The 26,382-nt window shown below is 39.7% G+C and overlaps 1 protein-coding gene across 1 annotated transcript in view; it reads right to left on the bottom strand.

Annotated features, from left to right (window-relative positions):
- Positions 1-778: 778 nt before the first annotated feature.
- The window catches only part of FAM184B (family with sequence similarity 184 member B), a 32,763-nt gene continuing 7,159 nt past the window's right edge, over positions 779-26,382 (bottom strand). The window contains exons 3-11 of the mRNA XM_054391670.1: positions 21,684-21,794; positions 17,413-17,625; positions 16,041-16,194; positions 14,842-14,954; positions 14,224-14,408; positions 9,913-10,030; positions 9,631-9,735; positions 8,748-8,950; positions 779-872 (exon numbers count right to left, since the gene is read on the bottom strand). Of these exons, the coding sequence (XP_054247645.1) occupies positions 779-872; positions 8,748-8,950; positions 9,631-9,735; positions 9,913-10,030; positions 14,224-14,408; positions 14,842-14,954; positions 16,041-16,194; positions 17,413-17,625; positions 21,684-21,794 (1,296 nt within the window). The remainder of the gene's footprint in view (positions 873-8,747; positions 8,951-9,630; positions 9,736-9,912; positions 10,031-14,223; positions 14,409-14,841; positions 14,955-16,040; positions 16,195-17,412; positions 17,626-21,683; positions 21,795-26,382) is intronic.

Genomic DNA, 26,382 nt, shown 5'->3' with positions numbered 1-26,382 from the left:
AGCATGAGAACAATGCTGAGGTATAATGTATGAGCATGCAGGTCCCATCACACCTGGGCCTGAGCCTATTAGTCTGAGTCACACTTCAGCATAACACAGCATTCGTTGGCAGAACAGAAATGGATGATCTACAAGCAAGTTTTAATGTTCATACTTACGTGTTATCCTGATTTATCAAACTGATGCATGTACTGAAGTGCAACAGGAATATTATTGTAGTGCTGACTATACAAAACAGTTTATTAAGCAACCCAGAGTATTTCTAAATCAGCCTGCTATAAACATTTTTGGGGCTATGCCGCATGCCGTACAGCTTAAAATCAGCTTAACAAAAACCTATTAAAAACTTCTCAAGTAACATTATTATATGTAGATACTGTTTTAAACCACTGATGAAGCAAATGTATAAACCTACAGAAATCACCTACAGAGGTAAGATGTTTTTTCAGCAAGAGCCAGACTGACAGGATGTACCAGAGATAATTGTGTAATTGTGGAGTGTTACAGTCTCTTTATTAAAAATTATTATACTACATAGCAGTATCCAGAATTTTGCTTTCTTCATTTTTTACAGAGGTTGTTAAAAAAAATTGCATTTTTCTGAAATCCATGCCTGTAACTGTACATAGTAGATGTAAGAAAGTGCAGCCACTCCTAATTATTTACATGGAAATTACATCTCTTTTTTTCTTCTAAATCATTTATTGGATTATTGTTCCCTAAAAGAAAACAGGAACAGCTTTTCTAGTAATTCTGAAAAGTATGGAAATAGTTTGCTTTAAAATGAGAAATATTTAGTAAACCATTCTTGATGCTGCTGAGGGTCTTGTGTCTGGCCAGCTTTGGTTTGTGGTGGTTCGTTGCCATGTGTCCTGTGCAAACAAAAAAAGCATTAGCATAATTTACTTACTTACAGTCTCATCGATATTTAATACTTGTCTCCTGGAAAAATTCATGATCCTGTGAATGAATCTGTGCTCACATGAACTCGATGAGCCCAAAAGGTGCCAGCTACAATGTCTAGTGGGCTTTATGCTGGCCAGGTAACTGGGAAAGCAGCACCAATAGTAACACAAAGGAAAGCATGAAGGAGAGCTGAACATCTGTGGAGAAATGTTTGCACGTAATTCTTGACATCTCAAAAAATAAAGGAGGCTTCAAGAATATAAAGTCTTGAAAATCAGAAAATAGCAGCTGCAATTCACTCTTAAAAACATGAAATAAACTTTATGTATTAAAGATGTTGGGTAAAAGTTTCATTTGGAATGGAAAGATTTAACTGAATATTAACTGGCTTTTATCAATCCTGATTTTTCAGCATTTAGGATGCTTTTTAAACATTAGTTTTAGTAAGCTTACAGTAGCAAACATGACTTCACTTATGATTCTATGATTTACATGACTAAGCAGCAGCCTAACTACTCTCAGGCTCCCTATACAATTCCCTTTGAAATACAAATCTGATTTGCTTTGGCAGTCATCTGGCTTGACATGGAATGTTCCTATCTTTAAGATGTAGGAAATGCCAAACTGGATCCAAGCCTGTGTCCCGGGTGATCATATTTGGCAGTGGTTAGCACCATCTGCCTTCAAGGAAAGAACTCTCTAGCACACAGTTCAGAGGATAAGAACTCTTCACTAGGAAATCAGAGAGAAGGCTTTTGTCCTGAGGCATATTGCTAGGCTTTTTTTAAAAAATGTATTTATCATTATAACTGTATAATGTTAACTACATCTGTTTAGCACGTGTGTCGGTGTGAGCTGAAATTCCCCCCCCCACCGACAATAACCAGGCTAGCTCAGTCTGGAAGCAAATGAAAGCTGTATTTACAAGCAGAGTCTAAAATCTACGATGAAATGCAATGAATATGTACAAATATACAAAATTCACAACATTCACAAATATATACAATCAACAGAAAAGCACAACCGATCTCCCTTTGCTTCCCCGCAAGGGGACCCTCCCAAAGGGGCCTCTCTCTCTCCCAAGAGCTTCCCCCCCAGACCCCCCTGGACAGAGAAGCAGAGTTAGTTAAGCAGAAAGTTGTTAACTTAGCTGCCAAGGTCAGTACGTGTTATCTTCAGCCAGAAGAGAAGAAGAAACAGCAGCCAGACAGCCCAGCAACTGTCCCCACTGCAGAACGCAGAATGTGCAGAGTGCCTACTTTGTTTTGGGTAATAGTTCTTAAACATTTCTATCTATCCAATGGAAGTGTTTGGAACAATCGTTATTTTGCTTTCTTACACCCAATAGTGACTTAGTTACATTCTTCCACTTTCTCTGTTTTGAACTTTGGAAGGAAAAATTAAAAAGACAGTTTCAAACCACCACAGTCCACCCCTTCTAAAAAATTCCATTGGCTGCTACTATCATTTATCTAATCTAAAATAATATCTACAACAATAGGTGAATAAAGACCATAGTCCATTCCAGCTATCTCAGATGTAGATGATTCAAAAGAGTCAAATCACAGGAAAAACAGCAAACAGCTTGTTTCCTCACAGATGGAGCAAAGAAAGGAACAGGGACTCTCAGGTGACTCAGGGCTCTCAGGGTTCGTGCACCGTAGATCTCATGAACTCTCCTCTTGGGCGCGATGCTGTATATGTGCAACACTCTGAATTTAACCTCTCTCAGCCAAAGTTAGATTTCTTTGTGGAATACACTGAATTTCACCATTTTCTTGCATCACCCAATAGGTGTGACCAGGACCTTCAGCAGAAACCACCCCTCGGACAGGTTTGGCCTCTCCTGAAGGAGAAAATACCCAAACAGTTTTGCCTAACAGATTCTTTTCTCTGATAACAGGAACTCTATCACCTTCTTCCTTTCGCAACAAATCTGATTGGGCAGGTCCAGCTCGATTCACTGAACCTCTACTATTCACCAACCAGGTTGCTTGTGCTAAATGTTTCTCCCAGTTTTTCAATGATCCACCCCCCATGGCTTTGAGAGTGGTTTTCAGCAAACCGTTGTAGCGTTCGATCTTCCCTGCAGCTGGTGCATAGTAGGGAATGTGGAATATCCACTCGATGCCGTGCTCTTTGGCCCAGTTTTTTACAAGATTGTTCTTGAAATGAGTTCCATTGTCTGACTCAATCCTCTCTGGAGTTCCGTGTCTCCACAGGATTTGTCTCTCCAGACCAAGAATGGTGTTACGTGCAGTTGCATGAGGAACTGGATAAGTTTCCAGCCATCCAGTGCTCGCCTCTACCATAGTCAGCACATACTGCTTACCAGATCGAGAACGAGGTAGAGTGATGTAGTCAATCTGCCAGGCTTCACCATACTTGTACTTGGACCATCGGTCACCGTACCACAAGGGCTTGATCCGCTTTGCCTGCTTAATAGCAGCACAAATGTCACAGTCACGGATGACTTGTGTGATAGCATCCATGGAAATGTCAATGGATCTGTCACGAGTCCATCGGTAGGTTGCATCTCTGCCTTGATGTCCTGACGAGTCATGGGCCCACCGAGCTAAGAACAGCTCACCTCGGTGTTTCCAGTCAAGATCAGGATCAGGATCAGAGTTTGTGTCCACCTGGGAAACTCTTGCAGCTAGATCTGCCTGATGGTTGTGTTGTTGTTCCTCAGTAGCTTTGCTCTTAGGAATGTGAGCATCGATGTGTCTCACTTTCACTGGGATTCTCTCAATGCGAGCAGCAATGTCTTGCCACAGATCTGCAGCCCAGATTGGCTTTCCTTTCCTCTGCCAGCCATTCTTCTTCCAGTCTTTCAGCCAACCCCACAAGGCATTGGCTACCATCCACGAGTCGGTGTAGAGATAAAGCTTTGGCCATCTCTCACGTTCAGCTATGTTAAGAGCTAGCTGGACAGCTTTTACCTCTGCGAATTGACTGGATTCTCCTTCTCCATCTCTCGCTTCTGCAACTCTGCGCGTTGGACTCCACACTGCAGATTTCCATCTCCGCTTGTTCCCAACAAGACGACAGGAACCGTCTGTGAACAAAGCATATCTCTTTTCATCATCAGACAGATCACTGTAAGGAGGAGCTTCCTCAGCACGAGTTACTCTCTCCTCTGGAGGTTTTGCACAGCTTGTGCCTTCTGGCCAGTTTGTGATCACCTCCACCAAACCAGGCCTTTCGAGATTTCCCATTCGAGCTCGCTGTGTTATCAGAGCCATCCACTTAGACCAGGTAGCATCTGTTGCATGATGTGGTGAAGAACCTTTGCCTTTGAACATCCAATTCAGAACTGGCAATCTAGGAGCTAGAAGAAGTTGTGACTCAGTTCCAATCACTTCAGAAGCAGCTTTCACTCCTTCATAAGCAGCTAAAATCTCTTTCTCTGTTGGAGTGTAGTTTGCCTCTGAGCCTCTGTAGCCACGACCCCAGAAACCAAGAGGACGTCCTCGTGTCTCACCTGGAGCTCTTTGCCATAAGCACCAGGTTGGACCATTGTCACTCGCGGCTGTGTACAGAATGTTCTTGATGTCTGGACCAGTTCGGACAGGTCCCAGACCCATCGCTTGGACTACCTCTCGCTTGATCTGGTCAAAGGCTGCTTGTTGCTCAGGACCCCATTGGAAACTGTTTCTCTTTCGAGTCACATCATAGAGAGGTTTCACAATCTGACTGTATCCAGGAATGTGCAGTCTCCAAAATCCCACTATGCCTAAGAAACGCAGAGTTTCTTTCTTGTTGATGGGATTTGCCATGGTGGAGACTCTGTTTATCACATCCATTGGGATGTGACGGCGACCATCTTGCCACCGCACTCCCAGAAACTGGATTTCTCTGGCAGGTCCTTTCACCTTGTCTCGCTTGATAGCGAAACCAGCTTGCAAGAGAATGTCAAGGATTTTGTTACCTTTCTCGAAGACTTCTTCAGCAGTCTCACCCCAGACGATGATGTCATCGATGAACTGAATGTGTTCTGGAGCTCCACCTTTCTCCAAAGCATCATGGATCACTGCATGGCAGATGGTTGAACTGTGAATCCACCCCTGGGGCAAACGATTGAATGTGTACTGAATGCCTTTCCAGGTGAAAGCAAACTGAGGCCTGCATTCCTCTGCTATGGGAATAGAGAAGAAAGCATTAGCAATGTCTATGGTAGCATACCATTTGGCCTGCTTGGAATCCAGCTCATATTGGAGCTCCATCATGTCTGGCACAGCTGCACTCATGGGTGGAGTTACTTCATTCAAGGCACGGAAATCAACTGTCAGACGCCACTCTCCATTCTGCTTTCTCACAGGCCAGATTGGACTGTTGAAAGGTGAATGAGTTTTGCTGATGACCTTCTGACTCTCCAGCTGACGAATCAAGTTTTGAATGGGCACCAAAGAGTCACGGTTGGTTCTGTATTGTCTGTGATGCACAGTTTGAGAAGCAACCGGCAGCTTTACATCCTCTATCTCATGTTGTCCCACAATTGCAGATTCATCTGAAAGCTCAGGCCTAATGGACAACTTCAATTTTCCTCCATCAATTTCTACAGTTGCTATTCCAAAAGCCCATTTGTAACCCTTAGGGTCTTTAAAACGCCCTTCTCTCAGAAAATCAATTCCCAAAATACAAGGTGCATTAGGACCTGTTACAATAGTGTGTTTCTTCCACTGCTTCCCAGTTAAACTTATGTCAACCTCTATCTTAAACAACTCTTGAGATCCACCAGTGATTCCCTGAATAGTTATAGATTCTCCCCCTTGATAATTTGATGGTATTATGGTGCACTGAGCTCCTGTGTCAACCAAGGCCCTGTACTTCTGAAATTTTGAAGTGCCAGGCCACTGGATGTACACATCCCAATAGATTCTGTTATCTCCATTATCCCTTACCTCCCCCTGGCGGAAGGCAGGGCACCCCTAATGGTGGGGATTACCTCCACATGTACAGCTGGCACAGTGTCCAGCACCAGAATTAGGATCACTGTTGGAGCTATCAGAGTTGTTCTGGGAAACTGAGGAAGCGACAGCTACCCTCCTGGTATTGCTACCTCGGGATCTGCCCCTCTGCAGCTCCTGTAACCTCTTGAAAAGATCAGAAGTTGGTTGACCATCCCATCTGTTCATGTTGTCACCAAACTGATCACGCAGAGTTATCCAGATACTGCCACGTGATTGCCTCTGCTGTCTGTTTTGGTTTGACCTATTCTGGAATGGCCTTTTTGGAGCACGTCTGTTCCTAACAGCTGAAACTTGTATCCATGTGGAGGAATCAGAATCAGAATCATCCCCCTTCATCAAGTTGGATATGGAGGTTTTAAGTTCCTCCTTCAGCTCTTTCATGCAATTCTTTATTTCTCCAGACAAAGTTTCAATGGCTGAAACCAAAGATGTATGTGCGAGACTATCCTCCAACTGCCTCATTTGGTCAGTGAAATGGCCAACAGTGGGAGGCACTCCACCATAACTTCTTGCCACAATCCTGCTTGCCAGAATAGTAGCATAATTAGGAGGAGCAAGCTTAATGAGCTTTTTGGCAAGGCCTGTTCCAACAGGAATTTCATCAGGATTCAGAGTCTTATGATCTCCATACATTACTTCTGTCACAGCAAACTCTCTCAGACGCTTGATTCCCTCAGCTATTGTGGTCCAAGGCTTAGGGTTCCATGGTAAATCATCTCTGCTGGGGTACCTCAGCGAGACTGCCACTAGGAGGCGTGCCCACAGAGAAACTTTACCAATGCACTTGCCTAGATGCCTGTCTATGCCTGTATCCTTTGAGAGCATCCCCAACTGAGAGGCCGACTTGTCGCCTACCACCAATGCTGGGGCTCCCATATCAAAACACCTGGCTAGCCAAGACAGGACTGGCTCATTATCTCCTCTGATGTAATCCTTCCTCACATGTCTAATTTCCTGTCTGGGTGCATTAGCTGACTGTATGTCATCCTCATCATCATCACCATCATAATCCTGAGGTCGCTGTCCCCATAATCCTGTTGTAATCCTCTGTTGAATTTCCTTGAGTTCAGAGGCTCTGCCAGAAGTTGCTAATCTACCAGGGTCTACATCCTGACCTACATCTCCATCATCCATGTGGGGTCTCAAGAGGTCTACCAGAGTTTTAAGGCTAACCCTCTCTTCCTCACCAGAAGGATCTTTCTTAACGGAGGAACCCTGAATAGAAGGACCCTCATCTCCATCTGCACCATCTCCTGCAGCATCTGCATCTCCTCCTGCAGCTCCTTTACGCTTTCTGCTTACAGTGGCCACCAAATTTACTGGATTGGTTTTCACATTCACAGCAGAGTTGGAAGAGCAAGTAGCCTTATGTCTTTCTTGACACAGTGCTATCAGTAGCCATATGATTATTCCAAGAAGCAACAAAATTAAGATTAAGGCTAGCACAAGATATCTAGGGTACCACTGGTTCCAAAGACCCTCTGTAGTTGTAAGAGGAGTAACAAACTCAAATGTGTCTGCTAGCAGATCCATAGTTGAGTTACCATAGCTTCTTAGCCCAATAAGACCACAACAGAATTCACCAACATTCAGTAACTTGTTCTTAACCCAAAGAAATGACTTATATGCCACATATCTCACAATCTTGTCTATCATGCAAGAAATGGCCCATCTGTAGACAATTGCACCGATAATAGATGAAATAGAATGACTCAGAATCCAAAACAGCTTCATTTTGCTTCTTAATCTGAGCAGAAATAAATCACAAGCAATCGAGCCCCACGTTGGGCGCCAAAAGATAAAAAGTGTGTCGGTGTGAGCTGAAATTCCCCCCCCCACCGACAATAACCAGGCTAGCTCAGTCTGGAAGCAAATGAAGGCTGTATTTACAAGCAGAGTCTAAAATCTACGATGAAATGCAATGAATATGTACAAATATACAAAATTCACAACATTCACAAATATATACAATCAACAGAAAAGCACAATCGATCTCCCTTTGCTTCCCCCCAAGGGGACCCTCCCAAAGGGGCCTCTCTCTCTCCCAAGAGCTTCCCCCCCAGACCCCCCTGGACAGAGACGCAGAGTTAGTTAAGCAGAAAGTTGTTAACTTAGCTGCCAAGGTCAGTACGTGTTATCTTCAGCCAGAAGAGAAGAAGAAACAGCAGCCAGACAGCCCAGCAACTGCCCCCACTGCAGAATGCAGAATGTGCAGAGTGCCTACTTTGTTTTGGGTAATAGTTCTTAAACATTTCTATCTATCCAATGGAAGTGTTTAGAACAATCGTTATTTTGCTTTCTTACACCCAATAGTGGCTTATTTACATTCTTTCACTTTCTCTGTTTTGAACTTTGCAAGGAAAAATTAAAAAGACAGTTTCAAACCACCACAGCACTATTTCAGAAAAACCTGCAAACTAAATATTTAGTTATCAGCATCTAAACTCTTTGCCAGATGATTATCCTAGGTTCATTCAAGTATCTCATAGAATAAAAATACATCATCTACACCTACCAAGTCCAAAGTGAGGAAACAAAAGTAATGAGAACACATCCTTACAGAATCACTGATATGCACCTGAAGTTTTAAACATCATGTTCACCACTAATTATATGTTTACTTAAATCCTTGAAAACTTCTCTCTGTTTTGTACCAGAGCGGCTGCAAGCATATAGTCTGCTGGGCAGTGATTAAAAGCTACCCCTGCAGGGAAGGTCTGGGTGTATCTGCAGAGAATCGAATACACGGAGTTCACTGCATGACAGGACCTTTACATCATTGCTTAGTTACAAATGTGTCTGAATTGCCTACAGGATTCTGAATACCAATTCATTTATCATACAAGTCACTGCAAAACAACCAAATACCTTGTGGCAGCACTGCTGTCTGAGCGCTGTGCTGATGGAGATCCCACCCTGAGGCAGCCAGGACTACGGTCTAAGCTTGTAGATTTTCTTATTTGAGGACCACTTCTTTTTGATCTCAAGTCACAGCTCCAAAAGCTCTTTGCGTAGGAAACTAAATTTGGAACACTGACAACACGACTGGGCACCTCAATGGGTTTCTTCTTCTGTTTTTTATTGAAACAGAAAACTTCGTTACACACATCTTTTTAATGCATTATAACACAGTAACTCATTCCCAGATATCTTGTGACGAGCACCTAAATATGAAGATTCCCATTTTTTCCTATAGGCATTTAAAAATAAATTCTTAGGTTAGGCTGTGAGGATCCATGGATTAGGTAGTGCAATAAAAACAACTTGATTATTTGACCTTGAGGTTTTAAGACACATCACAACTGATAATTCTGCAGAACTCAGGTCCTTGCCACCAACTTCAGCTCCCTTCTTTTCATGACTACTTATAGCCAGTATCATACAGGGGAGCTGAAATGACAAAGGACAAGTCCTGAGCAGCCTGAACACAATGCATGATATCCCTTGATGCATGTAATACCCCAAACAGCAACTCCCAACTCTGCAGGTAATGGCTGTGCTCGTGCCAGTGGAAGACTGACTTCTTTGGAGTTCTAGTGTTTAATATTTGCTTAAACACCTCTACCTACACATATATATATATTTCTGCTGTATTTATGTTATATTCAGCACCTGGCTTACTGGAAAGAATTCTACTGAATAACATTACCACAAAAAAATTCATAGGATCTTTATTGTCCTGATCATCTGTATGATTCAAATAGTAGTAAGACATCACAATTTGCAGTGTTAATTGCATTGCCCATCTTACCTTCATGGAAGGAGTCAAGCATCCTGTGTTAGGGTTGAAAGAAAATGATCGATTCCTGTAAGATTCAGTGTTGGTTAAAAGTGAATGATGACATTTTCTTCCTTCCTGAGGGGAAAGAAATTTCTGTGTAGGAAAACATCTTTTTGTTGGAAGTTGGTATGGAAACATATATTTGTCAAAGTATGATAGAACAGAAAGCATCAATCTAAACTGTGTGTGAAGAACTGAATAAAGCCTTTCAGCAGACTGTGAAATATGTATACATATAAAAATAAATCTTACCACCAGTTGCTTGATAATCTCTTCTCTCTCACTTATTTTGTCTTGCAGGCAGCTTATAAAGTGTCTATCTTCTGATCTGGACTCCCACTTTCTTGACTTTTCTTCTAATTCTTTAAGTCTGTGCCAAAGAAAATACAGACTGCAAAAAAACATCTTCAGATTCAAGAGCTACCTGGGTTGTATTCTACCCTAAACTCCAAGCCTAGAATACAGTGCTGATAAAACAGCACTTTTAAAATGGGCAGCTGCAGATGGATTACATGTAAGTATAAAATGTTGTGGAATTCCACAATAAACTGCCAAAAGGGTTAACCCACAACACAAGTCCAGTGTAAAATCTATTCATTCTTTTTTCTGACCAAGTAAGTTTAGAATCCACAGGGTAATTCTAGCCACATCTGATAGAGGCCTCAGAAATACTCAGTTCCTGAAAAGCAAGGCTTGCTGCTTTAGTGAACTAAGTCAAAACCTGTAGTGTGAGTTCAGGGAAAAGGATTCAAATAAGAACTTACACTTTCTTAGAGGTGGTGTGAAAACTAACATTTGATTGGCCCGTGAAGGTAGTAAATTTTGCTCCTTGAGAAACCGTGCGCTATGAAGTTCACCTGCCGTACTGAGCAGTGTATTAGAGAATACAAACAACCACTTTTTGGTTTTGTTTTTTTCGTGTGAGGTAAACATTTTTGAGAGACCCTCCTGACAATCTTATATTCAATTTAGTGTAGCTCAGAGTTTAGACAAAAAGATACATTTTTACATCTGAATGGTCTGAGACATGCTTACATGCAAATTGATCTCTCTTTTGGACCTATGCCTCAGAGCTGGGATCAGACCAAAGGACAAGAATTATATGCATTCACGGGTTATTTCTGAGTGGCCTCTCCTATACAGTCTGGAGCACCACAGAGCTACTTAACTCCACAGGGGGCTACAAAGTGCATTTATTTACATGAGTTAATGGGGGCTGGCCTGGGAAATTTTCAAGGGAGTGAGAATGAACAAGAGTTTAACTTCAAAGATGCTGCTTTGCTGAAGAAAATGAAGTACAAGATCACAGATGAAGGCCTCTGATACCATCTGTGACAAAGGTGATTTTACACTTCATAAAGTGCCAAATGCTAAGTGCATGTTTTAATTTAGCATTGTAAAACTGTATGTATAGTGTTTTACATTAAATGTTAGTTAGAGTCTATTACAATATGTCTGGGTCTTTATGCGTTTGCACAAGAAATACCAATATGTGCATATTTCAGTGCTTATAATATTCTACCTATGACTAATAAAGAAATATACATACTAAGAATAATAATTTCAAACAGCATTCACTGTCAGTAGGAGCTAGAGTTTATTTAGATTACTTACTCAGTTTCTAAGGAGAAAATCTTTGCTTGCAGATGTGCCCAAGTGCTGCTGAAATCAGATAATATAATTTGGATTTCTTTCCGGTGCTCTTGTTTCAGTATGTCCAGTTCTTTTTTTTGCACTTGATATTGAGGTATTCTACCAGTAGCCTTTCATTGGTATTAAAACATCTCTGAATTCTCACATTTCAATACTAGTGTATTATCATTGTTCAAAGCATGCAGGTTTGAGGTCTTTTATTGACTACAAAGGTAGTTAAGTGGGCACAGCTCTGGGCTTCTGCCTACTGATTTGACTTTGCAACTTCAGTTGCAGTCAGAAGCAGAACACTGAAGAGGAGAATTATTTGGAGACCTTCAGCCTTCAGGAAATAGAGAGTCTAGTCTATATAATAATGCTATTTATATTCTGTCTATGGTTAGTTTGTATATCAATCTTAATAGTCAAACAGGACAATAAAGTCATAGGAACTAACTTGTACTATGCAAAATTATTTTGAAATCTCTGGGATTTTAACATTTTAACTCTGGTGCTATATTTTGTCACATCATGGCACCAGAAACTTTTAATAATGCCTACTGTTATCTTAAAAATAAATGGTTTTGTAAAGTGAAGGTAAAAAACATTATAACAATGCCTAACTACAAAATTTGCTTTTAAAAAGACAATCCATTTTAAGAGATACTGCTTAACACCATCAACTGAAAACTAAAAAGTGCCTATCCATAACATTACTTTCTGATAGCAATCCCCAAACCAACAGACAGCTATTGAAGAATGATTCTTATCTCGTTGCCTTTTGTTTGCTAACATTTTGTCAAGCCTTGAAGAAACTTTTTCATTAACTCAGTGCAGAGCCTATGTTCTGTTGTTTACAGATTAAAATAGAGATTTCAAACCCAGGATACCAACAATGGTAATTCTCACCAAGGATATTAAATTTATTAAGTTTTCTTTCTTTTTTATGTGTTTCTAAGCCCCTTTCATGTGTTTCTGAAATGCTTCAGTAAAGGGCAAAAGGGCCATGGAAGGTTTCTGCCCTTGAAATTACAACACAGCCATGGGAGTGATTGATTTGACACTCAGCATAAAATAAGAAGTGGAAGAGGCAAAATGGGAGTCAAATCCTTCAAATCCTTGAAATGAATCTTCAGGGGCTTAATAAAAGCTCTCTTTCAGATCGGCCATTTGGGGACTTTACCCTTTCTCCCCATTAAACACCTAGTCCTTGTAAAGGTTTCTGTACTGGAGCTGCATTCCACACAATTCCAGAGAATAGAAATTGAAATGATTACTTCAGGAAGATTACTGGTTTCACTTACTTGCCAACAGTAATAATAATAACAATAATAATTTTAAATAATTGGTTATAGAAATTACCCCCATGAAAATAAAAAGCCACTATCGGCTTCCAGATCAGAAACAGCTATATACATAAGACAAGGTCACCTTTGTTAAAGTTAAAAAGCTGCTAATGATGTGTGCTTACTAATTTAATTATTGCCCTATCCAAATTATTGGTCCTGCAAAAAGCAAATCAGGAGCTGCAAATTAATGTTCCCGATATTCCATGGGTTAATTTCAGAGCAGCCTGTATCAGGTACCTAGGACCATCTGAGCTCTTTGGTTCCATCTCCTATTATTTGAACGATCTCTCCTTACATAATTTCCATTAATGCTTCCTTCTCAAATGCTTACTGTAGTAGAGCTACACCATCTAACCCCTGTAAAGACTATCATCCAGCCCAGCAGCTTTAGTATTTGAGGCCTTTTAGATCTCATCACTGACATGTGAATAATTCTCTTCATGAGCGGAAGCTCCAAATTCCTTCAAGGTAGCTGGAGGGCACTGATGAAACTCTCTGGTTTGTAGTTCTTTCTGTTGATCTTGCTTCAAAAGCTTGAAATGAAAGTCACTTTCAAATAACTCTCTAAGGAATGCAAAGGCAAAAAAAAAGTTTCTTTCTCATTCTTTAAATAACTACTGTGGGGTAGACATCAACAGAACTACTCTGGCCACTCTGATAGTCTGCTGAGAGACACTAGCTCTTGAGTGCTTTTCTCTAGACTATATAGGATATAGTTTTAAAGACTGCTTCGAGGGTTCACTCTTCAGAAATCCTTTCATATATACAGCTTGAGTAGTTAGAGGCATACTGTCTACAACACTGCAGAAATGAATTGAAATGTACCCATGCACCAGATTCCTCAATTTATTTGCAATAAGAATGTGTAAGTGTCATCATCCAGAAATCCCAAAGGATTGAACAGCCACACAAATGCACTGGACAATGAACCTCAGTCTTCTCTCCCATGTAAAATTCCTGCACTTTCTCTGTACACAAATGAGAAGACTGTTGTTACTGCAACACACGCTCCATGCCTGAGGCTGCACTTAAAAGGATGCAGTCTGCCTTCTACAGTCAGCCAAGACTAAAAGTCAGTTTGCCCTTTCTGTGCCCTAACATATTACAGATCCAAGCTTCCATCAGTATCTGCTACCACTGCCCTTACTGCCCCAGTGCAAAACTGGCTGTAATAGCCAAAGCAGTGTCAGAGCGCACATAGCACTCTCAAGTGTCCCTTTAGAGTTAACAACCCACAGGTTCCAGCTACAAAGAGCTCCTATAACAATCAGGTATTTCTCAGAGACTTACAGCTCTTATGTGAGCTTGAGGTTTGTTTGTATCTTGCAGTGCCTTTCCTCAGATCATTGCTGTGGGGCTCCAGTGGCCACATTTCTCTGGCATCTATCTAATGAACAGCTGGTTCAAATGCTTCTGTTATGGATGGCAAGAAATGTGAAATGAACCACTGCTTTTGCAAAACCCTAACCTCTACGGTTAGTATGTTAGAAAGTTTCTGACCCTCAGTACATTTAGAACACCTCTGATGCTGGCATTATTATTGACTCTGGATAGCACTGTGAAGTGTGAATTTAAGGCAAACCTTCTGTGCTGTCTCTCCCTATCCTGAAGTTGTGCAGCTTCTTGCTTCTGTGACTCCAACTCAGCACTGAGTAGTTCCATTGTTTCCTTCAAAAGTAAGTTTTCTTTCTTGAGTTCAGAAATTTCATGCTGACATTTTTCCAGTTCATCGTGAAGAGATCTGATCTGGTTCTGGCTACTTCCTTCCTAAGAGAAAGGTCAAATTTAGTTATTCACAGGCTCTTATTATTTAACATGAAAATCTCACTGGAACTGTGTGCATTGGATTTTTGTTGACTCATTTTTAAATTATATGTGCAAGATAAAATCTGTGATCAGAATTTCCTGAACATATTTTATAGTATCCATAAAATTTATTTTATTGTAACATTCATTTGTTTAATTCTGTTGTAGATTCTGATCTTTACGGGGGGGGGAGGGGGGGGGAAGCCTTCCTGTAGGGAAAAGTTGATAAACAAAGATAACATTTTGAAGTGGGACATCAGGCTAGGAAACCATCAGGCTAGGAAATTCCATTTCTGGAAGAGAGCCTGTACATTTTCACTGTCTCTGAAGAAAGAAATTTGATGCTAATGCTTTCTCAAAATACGTGTCAATGGAATAGGAACTGGATTCTTGCCTGTTGCTTCTTCAGGGACCTCACACTCCTCAGCTCCATTTGGAGTTCCTCTATTTGTTTCTTGAGATTAGTGCATGATGTCTGTTGCTCAGAGAGCTCCAATCTTAGAGATCCTAGTAACAAACAGACAAGCGTTAGGGCAGTCAGAGGCAAATTAGACATAAACAATAAAGACGAAAAACATGAACACATGACATTTTGCTTTGTTGCTCAACTCCTTCCTCATTAAATACAATGACTTCCAGTTACTGCAGAAGTAACTCAGAGGTGTAATAGTAAGGTACAGAGCTACAATACCAATCACTCAACATGGGTATCAGAGAGGTAATTCTGTAATGGTTGTTTTGCAGAATAACACTGTAACTGCCTCTTCCAACCTTGAACTTTACTGAAGCACTCCTGAGTTTCCCTGTTAAATCCACCGATGTTTTACAGAGGGCCATAAGGCAGACTGAGAAGACACTCGGTTGAGTTAGAGAAATATAATACTTAATGTAATCAGATCTGTCATATACTGCAACTTTTGTCTATATTTGGTACAAATTTTGGAAGCTTTTCGTTCTCTCTTTATTGTTTCCCTTCAATTTTTCTTGAAGAAAAATAAGAACAAAACATATCTATTGAGCATACAAACTTTAGAGAGCAGCAAATCTTTCTGGAAGATTTGAATTACTGTAAAAAAAAAAAACAAAACAGTTTGTATTTAAAGTACTTTCAAATTATTATTTAATAAAAAACCCCCACCCTTTCCTAGATGAGCTTTAATAACCTGAGTTCAAATATGAAGATACTTTGTTTAATTCTGAACAGTTTAGAAAACTTTCTAAACTAAGCAATACATATGGAGCAACTGATCTCCACTGCTGAACTCAACAGAACAAACTTGAACCACATACAATAATTCTTCGCACCACAGAAAAAAAGGAGGAAAGTCATATATGCTGACTAAAATACTCCAGTTCAATATCCCTGGTAGCATACACTTGACTACTTTCCCAGCAACATTCTGCTGCTAACAACTGTCACTTAGGTTAACAAAGAATATTAAGTCTGTATTGCTGAAATTGCAGAGTACAGAAAAGGAGATTCAGGAAACATCATTTCCCAGAAGATGGGAAAGAAGATGAATGGAAGGGAAGTTAATGTTTCTCAGCATATAATCAAGCAGTAGGAGCTGTGCATGACATGAGACATTATACCTAGCAACAGGGTTTGCTGCTTCTGTATCTGCTCGAGTTCATCATGTAATTCTTTCTTTGCTTTCTCTTCCAAGGTTTGTATTTCCAGCCTATGAGACTGATGCTGGATCTTGTAAGTCTCATTAAATTCCTTTTTCAAACGTTCTTCTGTCTCCTGTAAGAAAAAGCCCCCTCCCCAAACAAAGTAGTTGGAGCTTATGTACCACTTTGTTTTACAAGTAATGTCAGGATGAATCTTGTCTTTCATTGTAGAACTTTTTCATCACTACTTTACATGATGCTTCATTGACACAAGAATAAAACTGACACAAGAATAAAACTGTGCTGAAGTTAAAAAAAAAATTAATAGGGCCAGGAGGAATGATCAAGATATCTACTATATTTGTTGTACATCATGAAATAATAACACTGACATCTTTATACACACTGTTAGGCATTAGAAAGATGTTTAATTATTCATCATACAAAGCCCCCCAGACTTGACCTGTATGTCATTACTTATCACAGCCTGTCAAAAAAGGCTTCTATCTTCCCTTGCATCATTCTTGGCTAAAACTTCCCTTGTCCTTACAAGTGCTGCTGACACCCTGTAAATGATGGAGCAGCTGTTTTGCAGTGGCTCTGGAAGCAAACTCCTATCCTCCGTTTAATTTTTATCAGTTTATTGCCTTCAGCTTGATTTTGTTAAAGCTGGGATGTTACTCTACACAAACAAGATACTAAATTCTACTTAGGGTGGTTTTACTACATATGCTTGTAAGCAAGTTTTCCCTAAGGTGTGTGATATCAACAAGGACATCTCAACTCCGTGTCACAATCACGTGTAGGTACTTTATTTTTTTCTCAGACAGCAACATTCTTTAGAACCTCAATATATTGCATTGAAATTTTGTCACTGAAATAAATTCACCTGAACCCTTAAAGCTTTGGTTATCCACTTACAGAACTGATTTCTTGAAGGTGTCTAAGGCAACACACATCATTAAACATATCTATTATACTTATTATATTTATGTATAAATTGATAATGGATGAAAAAGAATAAATCCAAGTCCTGTTAATAATTAGGAATTCCCTTTTATTTCTGAAGCAAGAGCATAGCCAGAGGAGCTTGCATTCAGCTCAGCCTAACTGTAGAGGGTAGGCTGTATTATTTTATTTGACTGTTTCTGTGGTCTACTTTCAAATGTTAAAATTAAAAAATAAAACAACGTGAAGATAGTGAAGTTTCAAAATCACAGAATAATTCTTTATGTGAAATAACAGCAACCTACCATTAAAAGAGATGACTGAGCTTCAATATTCATCTCTAGCTAGTATGGCTTATCCCACAAATACATTTTTTTTTTACACTAGTATGCAGTAAACTGACCTTGAGCTCCTGATTTTTGCTTTTCTCCAGCATTTTTAAGACTTTTTGATGCGATGCCTCCAGCTGCAGTTTGACGTTCTGGTTTTCTTTAATGGTGTTTTGAAGATCCTGCAAGAGCTTCTCTTTTTCTTTATTGGACTGTAGATTATGTTTCTTTAGTGACTCCTTGAAATTATTTGCTTGTTGATCTAATATTTGCTTCAGTTGATCCACCTTCCAGAAAAGTAAGTCAGCAGGATAGGATTAATGGCTGTATTCACAATGGAGAGGAATCACATAAATTTGAGTACATTTGATGAACTTGTGTTGCTCTACGAAAAATAGCAAGATGCTTGCTTCATGCAAGAATGACATCCCTCTTGCACATACTTTCTGCTGTCCAGCAAGTATTTTTCTCAAATTATTTTCAAATCTCATCTCATTCCTTCACCCAGTGTTTTGTGAACCAAGTCTTTTTTTACTTTGTTCAAGCACCAGAAAATATTAGTTCTATTACTTTTAAAGAGTTTGTGTCACTCAAGTAAACACAAAGAAAATCATTTGTTTGAGCAAACTAGTGATGAATAATTGCTAAATGTTATTCTTAATGAAGAACATTAATTGTCTTTAATGTGTCTGTGTGATGGGATCGGTCTGTGGCCTGGATACACTCCAAGAACAGGCAAATGCCAGAGCCACTCACCAACTAGACCCTCGTTTCCAGAGCTGCTGCAGTTATGGAGATTTTGTCCTTGGCTGTTTTTTGTTTCTTTCTTTCTTTGTTTTGTTTGTTTTGTGGTTTTGTTTGTTTGTTTGGGGGATGGTGTTTGTTTTTTTAATAAGTTGCAAATGATAAGATTTAACTAAATGGGCACTTTGCCTTCTGGTTACAGCTAAAATATTTACTTTGTCTCAATGTCTATTGAACTCAAGCCAATGTTTTCCTATACAAAGAAAGGAAACACTGAAGTTTTTAGGCTACTCAGTTCCTTTAAAACTAACCTTTGATGTGAAACACTTCATGCTGTACAGTCGCCTGCACCAGTTGATGCAAAATGCAGTATCATTACTACATTCATGAATGCATTTTTTTTTCTGGGTTGAAAGTAAGTCAGTGAGCAAAACAGATGTGCCAGAAGAGGAGGCAGTATATTTTGTAACAGAAAAAATTAAAACAGGGAAAAAGTCACTTGGAATAGTTCCTTTGCAGATTAAATGTTCATCTCAGTAGTGAAGATGGAAAGCGCTGTATATAAACTTCAGCTGTGGTTACAACATTATTAACCTTCCAGAGCCTCTTCATAAACAATTATTGGCAGCAATGTTTTATAACATCTTCATGCAGCAAAACAAAATCTCTTGAAAAAAATTGTACCTCTAATATCATTATTCATTCACTTTTATCCACCAGAATTGCACAAAGTAGTCTTAAAATTGCAACTAATACCTATCTACAGTATAAAGTCCAGGCAAAAGTCTTTTTCTAGGCTCTGCTGAATTCTTTCCAGTTTTCAGGGGTAGGTTTGCAGTTGCCCTTTCTTGTGACAGCTGATTTTGGCTCCCACTGTCTTCCAATAAAGAAAAATGATCAACTATTACTAAAAGATGACAGGTAAGTTTTGAAATGTTGCAAAAGTCTTTCAAGTCTCATTCTTTTCTAGCCATAATTACTGTCCTTCTCCTGGGAAGGACGGCTTAATTCTTTTGAAGAAGTATCTCTCAGACTTTGATAGCCCATGGGCAAAAATACAGGGCAGGTATAAGGCCTTGCAAGTCATCACAGCTGGCTTTCCCATTTGACTTCTGCTTTGACTAATGCACTGTGCTTGCAAGCACTATGAATAGCTGAAGTCTGTCTCGAGTCTGCTCTCCCCTTCTTTTATTTATTGTACATGAGAAGTGTGAAAAGCAAGATCTTATGGTGGAAGCAGAAAGAATATTTTGACTTTCTCTACCTTTTAAGAAGAAAGATCTGAGTTTCTCAGTGCATTACTAGAGGATGAATTTATAGAAAAGACTTAAAACTGCCTTTTCACAGTCTCACATTATATCAGAGGTTGGAAGGGACCTCAAGAGATCATCAGGTCCAACCCCCCTGCCAGAGCAGCATCACTTAGGGTAGTCCGCACAGGAACGCATCCAGGTGGGTTTTGAAAGTCGCCAGGGAAGGAGATTCCACAACCCCCCTGGGCAGCCTGTTCCAGTGCTCTATCACCCTCACTGCAAAAAAAGTTTCTCCTCATGTTGAGGTAAAATTTTCTGTGTTCAAGTTTGAATCCATTGTTCCTTGTCTTATCACTGTGAACCACCGAAAAAAGCCTGGCCCCCTCCACTTGACACCCACCCCCCACATATTGATATTGATCAGATCCCCTCTCAGTCTTCTCTTCTCAAGACTAAATAGCCCCAGGGATCTCAGTTTTTCTTCACAGGGGAGGTGCTCAAGTCCCCAAATCATCCTCAAGGCTCTCTGCTGGACTCTCTCCAGCAGGTCTCTGTCTCTCTTGAACTGGGGAGCCCCAAACTGGACACAGTATTGCAGGTGTGGTCTCAGCAGGGCAGAGTAGAGAGGTAGAAAAACTTCCCCAGACCTGCTGGCCACACCTTTCTTGATACGTCCCAGGATCCCATCAGCTCTCTTGGCCACAAGGGCACATTGTTGTCCATGGAGAACTTTCTGTCCACCAGCACTCCAAGGTCTTTCTCTGTGGAGCTGCTTTCCAGCAAGGCAGCCCCTAACCTGCACTGGTGCTGTTGTTATTTCTCCCCAGATGAAGGACCTTGTACTTATTAAACTTCATGAGGTTTGCCTGCACCCAGCTCTCAGCCTGTCCAGGTCACACTGGATGGCAGCACAGCCTGACAGGGTGTCAGCCCCAGCCCCCCCAGTTTTGTATCATCAGTGAACTTGCTGAGGGTACTCTCAATGCCCTCATCCAGGTCGTTGATAAAGATATTGAACAAAACTGGACCCAATACCAATCCCTGGGGGACACCACTTGCCACAGGCCTCCAAATTGACTCTGTGCCACTGATGATGACCCTCTGAACTCTGTTGTGGAGCCAGTTTGCAATCCACCTCACTGACAGACATCTATGCCACATCTCCTGAGCTTTTCTATGAGGATGTTATGGGAGACAGTATCAAAAACTTCACTGAAGTCAAGATACATGACATCCACTGCTCTTCCCTCATCTACCCACTTGGTTATAACTTCATAGAAGGCTATCAGATTAGTTAGACAAGATTTCCCCTTGGTAAATCCAAGTTGGCTACTCCTTATAACCTTCTTGTCTTCTGTGTGGTTAGAGATGACCTCCAGGATGAGCTACTCCATGAGATGAAATTACCATGATTCTGTCTACTCTGCATAGTGTTCTAGCTATGTCAGCCCAACCAAAATCTGTCTTCTGCAGCCAAGGAAGCTATTTTTAGACCTGAAATTGTACCCAGGTTAGTAACAGCACATTGCCTAACCTCTGAGGCATAAGCTCTGGGCTGAGCCATTGCAAGAGTTCCCAGATGGGAATCATGCCCTCAGTGAAGCATAACGTTGTACAGTAAATTGTGGCTTCTTGGCTGTGAACATTCACATATTTATAGAAGGAAAGTATTGTACTTCTTCACTTTCCTGGCAATACTGCCAAGCAATTGATTCAGAAAGCAACTTATAGAGTAAAACAAAAATGCAAAATTTCTCTTCAGCATAAGCACTTCCTCCCTTTTGGGAGCATTGTTAGATTCCAAGATATTTTTCTGTCCTGAATCTGTGACTTCACAAAAAGTAATTTGATGACCTGCTGTAGAAACATAGACGTTTAAGGGAATTTAGAACAGAATAAAGGCGACTGATTTCTGAGAAGTCATTTTGCATTAGGTGTACAGAAGTCACTCTGGATAGGTCAACACAAGTTGGCCTGACTTGAAGTTCTCTCAGAGAAGATGTAGAAAATGGTAGCATACAAAAATCCCAGCATCACAGAATGTCAGAGGTTGGAAGGGAACCTCCAGAGATCATTGAGTCAAACCCAGGATTTAGCCAGAACTTTAAAAACTACATTTAAATTCTGTATTTCTTAGACTGGGAAATGGATAGAATGTCAGAATCAAACTATGATACCAGAATGCACAAATCTGTTTTACAGGAGAAATGTAAGCGGTTTATTCTTTAATACTTGAACATTTTCTTGAATGACAGAAAATATGATTTAAATCTAATCAAGAATGCCTCAAGTAAGAGGAAAAATGAAGAGCCCTTTTATTACCTGGGTTACATTCATGCAGAGTTTACCTCAAGAGAAGAGTTTTGAAGTTTCCCAGTTAGGATTTCCTTCTCTTTCACTAGCTGCTTTAGCTCACACTCATATTTTCTTCTAAATTCTTCTAGCTGTGTCTGGAGATCCTAAAGTTAAAAAAAAATCAAATTAATATATAAAAAGGCATGTGATAGGTGGAACAGAACATACAGTAAACCAATTTACTCACACAGGTTCCTTTTTGAGAATTAGAGTGCATAAATGTGTAAACTTCAGTAATTTCATAGGCAAGAATGAATTCTTCTGAGAAGCAATTAACACAATTCCTATTCCAAAAATCTAGAAGGTCCTGTGGAGCTTAATGATTAGTAATAGGAGCTGCATGTTTTCTGTAACTTCCCAACTTGCCAGCAAGTGATTTGATTACTCTCAAGTAAATGCTGGCCTTGGAAAGGTACAGCAACATTAAAACTGAGGAACATGGGTAGCATTATGTTCTCAGCACCAAAAAGGGTCTAAAGAATACTGTATCAGCAGTCTGATTGTCCAGTTCTACAAACTGCTCTAATAATTTTTTTTCTGTCTAGAAGATGTCTAAGATAACACAGTAGTACATCAGGAGACAGAAAGTAAATTCCTCCTTAATTTAATTATCCTTAATTTGTGCTGAAATTTGGCAAACCACTTGGGCATGCACTGAGTTGTAAGCTTCACTGTGCATTAAAGTATGTGCTTAAAACACGTTTCAAGGTTCTCCTGTATTTGAATAGATTTCAGCTCACATCAAATTGCCACTTCACAGAAACACTGCAGATTGCAACTGTAGCCAAAGGATCCAGCCACTCATAGCTCTTATGAAAGTGACAGTCTTTGAAAAACCTCTAAAGCAGATCTCTGCTAATACATACTGAAAGCAAAAAATTACAGCTCAGCCACCTAAAGCACATTGAGAAAAGGCATTGCTTAGGTAACCTGCCTGCATCCATGAAAAGATGATCTTTTTTTTCAGACTAAAGTGAAGTAAGGACACAGATACATGTGCATTTGTAACTAGCCATCATTTTATTGGTAAAACCTGCACTCTGAAGCCATTTACTAACACTGTGCAGAATTTGATCCTCTGCCTAAACAATACAACATTTTGATTAAATGTGTCTATTTCACAGCAGCAATCCATGGAAATTTAAGTCAGAAACTGGAATACACCTACAACACATTTTTCTTCAGGAGTGACCTTAGATTAATCACTCCAACTGTCACATGCAAAGCACACAAGGGTAAGTGTTGCTGAGAAGGTATTTTATCACATCAAGGGTAAATTCACCTTCCTGCCTGTGGAGATTTCACAAAAATACATCAGCTTCACTTTTCTTTTTTTTTTTCTCCTTCATAAGGCCATAGCAAGAAAAATCCTTGCATTTTATGTTAATTCAAAGTGCCTCCAGTGAGGATAATTCAAATGGCATCACTGTGACCGGTAATATTAAAACCAGATGGAGTGTCTATAAATAGAATTAATCTATTTTAGAATTAATCTAAACCTTATCTAATTTTTTCTCTGAACTTCCATGAAGTTTTAGACTGTCTTGATTTCCTTTGTGTGCTTCATTACAAGATCTCCAAGCCCTTTTAACAGCTATTCCTTTACACAAATCTTTTTCTTATGAGAGTGATGTTTACTTTACAAAGGAAATTCTGTGTCTTTTATTCATCCCCTCTCTTCAAAGACTCTTCCACAGTCTATGAAACACACCAGCTCTGTAATATGATAAAACCAGGGCAGGATTCTAGGGTTGCAGTAGTCTGTTTCATAGGGAATATACTTTTTAGGTGGATGTACTCCCTTGAAAAATACTAGCTTTATGTTAGTTAACAATGTAGAACTGTAGTGATTCAAGGCCGAATGCCTCTTCTGCGGTCTAGGAATGGTGGGGTTTGCTGTTCTGGAGTTTGGGTGTGTGACTCAATTCCAACCATGCAGGCTTCCTCAAGGACAGCCTTAGTTCTGTGAAAAAGCACAAAAGACAATTTTGCTTTTGTTATGTCTCTCATGCCAGGTCTAATTTTCCAGAGTGCTACCATAACAATATTCTAGAACTAAACAATGCAGGAAAGATTCTGGGTTGGACAATTGTTTAATGGGAGATGTACAGAGAAAAGTCTCAGGATACAAACATTCCTCATTGTACTGAGTTTAGTCCTTGTATTAGGTCTGCACAGCTTTTCAGACGAGCTGGTTTCTGTGTAAGAAAAAAACAAACCAAAACCCAACAGTATTCCAACCTGACCTCAACAGAGAAAGTCTGCCTTAGACCTTGTTCTCTTTAAGGTTTTGGTTACAGAAGAAATGGAACACTCTGTCTTGGTATAGCTCAAGGATATTAGTAGTATTTTTGCCAGCACTGCAGCAATTCATGTACTTCAGGTATATGAACACGAGCTGGTGCTCCAATGGGTGAGTCAGAGATCTGGGAATCTTACAGGATTGACTGCTGTAGAATAACCCAAAAGCCATTAATCTTAAAAATTGCATTGATTTCAGTATTCTTGGCATGCCATGCCTTTGAATATTTGAGAGCAAACCACCTGTTTAGGTTCTTACATGTCTTCAGAGCCGCACTTGCTCCGACTCTGTTTGGTACCAGTCATTTGCTGCAGCTGTGTTATTTGATGTTTCTGTTCATCTACTTCAACTGCTTTGTTTGGGAGTTCACCACAGTTTCTGTATCTTCTATAGTATTGAAATTTACATTTCAATAGCATTAATAATTTGCAGAATTTCCAATGTGAATGAATACTAACATGACAAATACTTCGAACAACATCAGAGAGCATCTTACCTGCTTTTTGCAGGATTTTCTTCTTGAGTGCATTTCAGCCTTTGACTACACTTAGATCTTCCTCCACTTTTTTCACCCTATCTTTTGATCCCAGAATTTGTTGTTGTGTTCCTTAAAGCTACACTTCCAAATGCTAAAATATGCATGACATTACTTCTACATTGATTATATATGCTCTTTTTTTGTCATCTGAAATAAATGGTCATTTTCTCTCTTGGTGTAGTTCCATGATATAAATCTTTCACCTACAGAGCTGGCTTAAACGCATTTTTTGCTCTTCCATACCCTTAAACTGTCTCTGTTGCCAGAATAGTTGTAATGTGGAGCCATTCCTTCAGATGTAGTAGGCATCACTGTAAAGTGAACACTCATAACAAGTTATCATCTACAAGATGTCTGAGATTATCCTAATCTTGGAACAGAATATACTTCTGTTAATTTAATGACAATTTGTGCTAAAGGTTAATGAATATGTTGTTTGGTTGGTAGTAGTTTGGTTTTTTTCCCCAGCTGCTGAAGTACAACAATTGGTAACAAAAGCTATAATACAGATGCCTAAAAGCAGAAAAAATCAGCTCCTCCAAACTTTTCTGTTTGTCCATACTAAAGGCAAAATCTGAACTGTATTCAATGTTCTGTTTCTGGAAGTTCTAGCCTTAGTTTCCAGATGTCTAACATGATACTGCAACATTCACTCAGACAAGATTGCCACCTCTTCCTGTGTGAATGCTGAGTAAAACCTCATGGGTTAAAACTAACTTGCATTTAATGCTCTCTGCTCATCTTGCTTAGACATCAGTCCTTTAATCTTCCAAGCCTTATAATAGCTTTTCTTGCTAGTATTTACTAATGATCACAGGCATTACTGATTAATGTTTGTTTCCTAGTCTGCCATTGTTCACAGAATTCAGGAAAACAACTTAGCATTTAATAGTGAAATCAGAAATAGCCAATTTAGGAAGGAAAAAAAATCTACTTTTATATTTAAACTGGAGAGAAACAGAAAATAATAGTGTCTGTTTTCCTTCTTTCAGATTTATCCTAGTCTGAGGCTATCTCCTTAAATATTGAAGGCAATATACTCCAGTGGTATGTAAATCAGCCTCTTTTCATAGGCTTTGAGGATCTGAAACATACAAGTTGAGCACATCTTTCAGAAAATATTTCAGTTTTATCCAGCTGATACTGAATGTAGAAATTAAATTGCTAGTGACACCACTTTCTTATTTCCAGTTCCTATCATGTTTTACATTATCTGTTTCTAAAAGACTGCATTTCTTATATGATAAAACAGAACAATAAAACATGTGCATGAACATTCATGTCTCCATTCATAGTTTCTCCCGAATGCTACTTCAAGAAACCACAAGAAATCAGGATCTTTCTTTCCCCCTTTTGCCCTCACTTTGAACTTCTACAGAGCCAGAACACTTTTCCTTATTGAAACAGATACTCCAGTTTTCCCTGACTCAGTCTTAAAAAACGGCTTATCTCCATTTCTGGCATTCATTATATACTCTCCACTTTTCTGCAAAGATAGAGGTTGTTCTGCTACAGATCTGCACACTGAGAGAATGGAATCTAAAGTTGGGGAAGAGGTACTCAATTCACCCTCTGACCTTGTGAAACAAAAAGGTAGTGACTATTGAAGGCTTAACTCTCTCAAAGGATATCCTCAAAGAGGCCCAGAACTCTGCACCATCAGCAAAATGATACTGAGAGGCAAGATGTGAGGGCAAATGGTGAAAAGAGTCAGAGCTGTCTTGGAGGAACACAGCTCACTGAAGTGACTCTGCTCTCCACGTGATCCTGGAGTCCTCCAATTCTAAAGGAGATAAATCTTTCCTATCAGAAACAATTGTTGCCATTCTGAAATACTCCAAGTCTGGACCTT

This window comes from Indicator indicator, chromosome 23 (assembly GCF_027791375.1).
Source record: "Indicator indicator isolate 239-I01 chromosome 23, UM_Iind_1.1, whole genome shotgun sequence".
Classification (NCBI taxonomy): domain Eukaryota; kingdom Metazoa; phylum Chordata; class Aves; order Piciformes; family Indicatoridae; genus Indicator; species Indicator indicator.
Note: the sequence above shows the minus strand (reverse complement) of the source record. Positions and strands in the feature narration are given on the sequence as shown.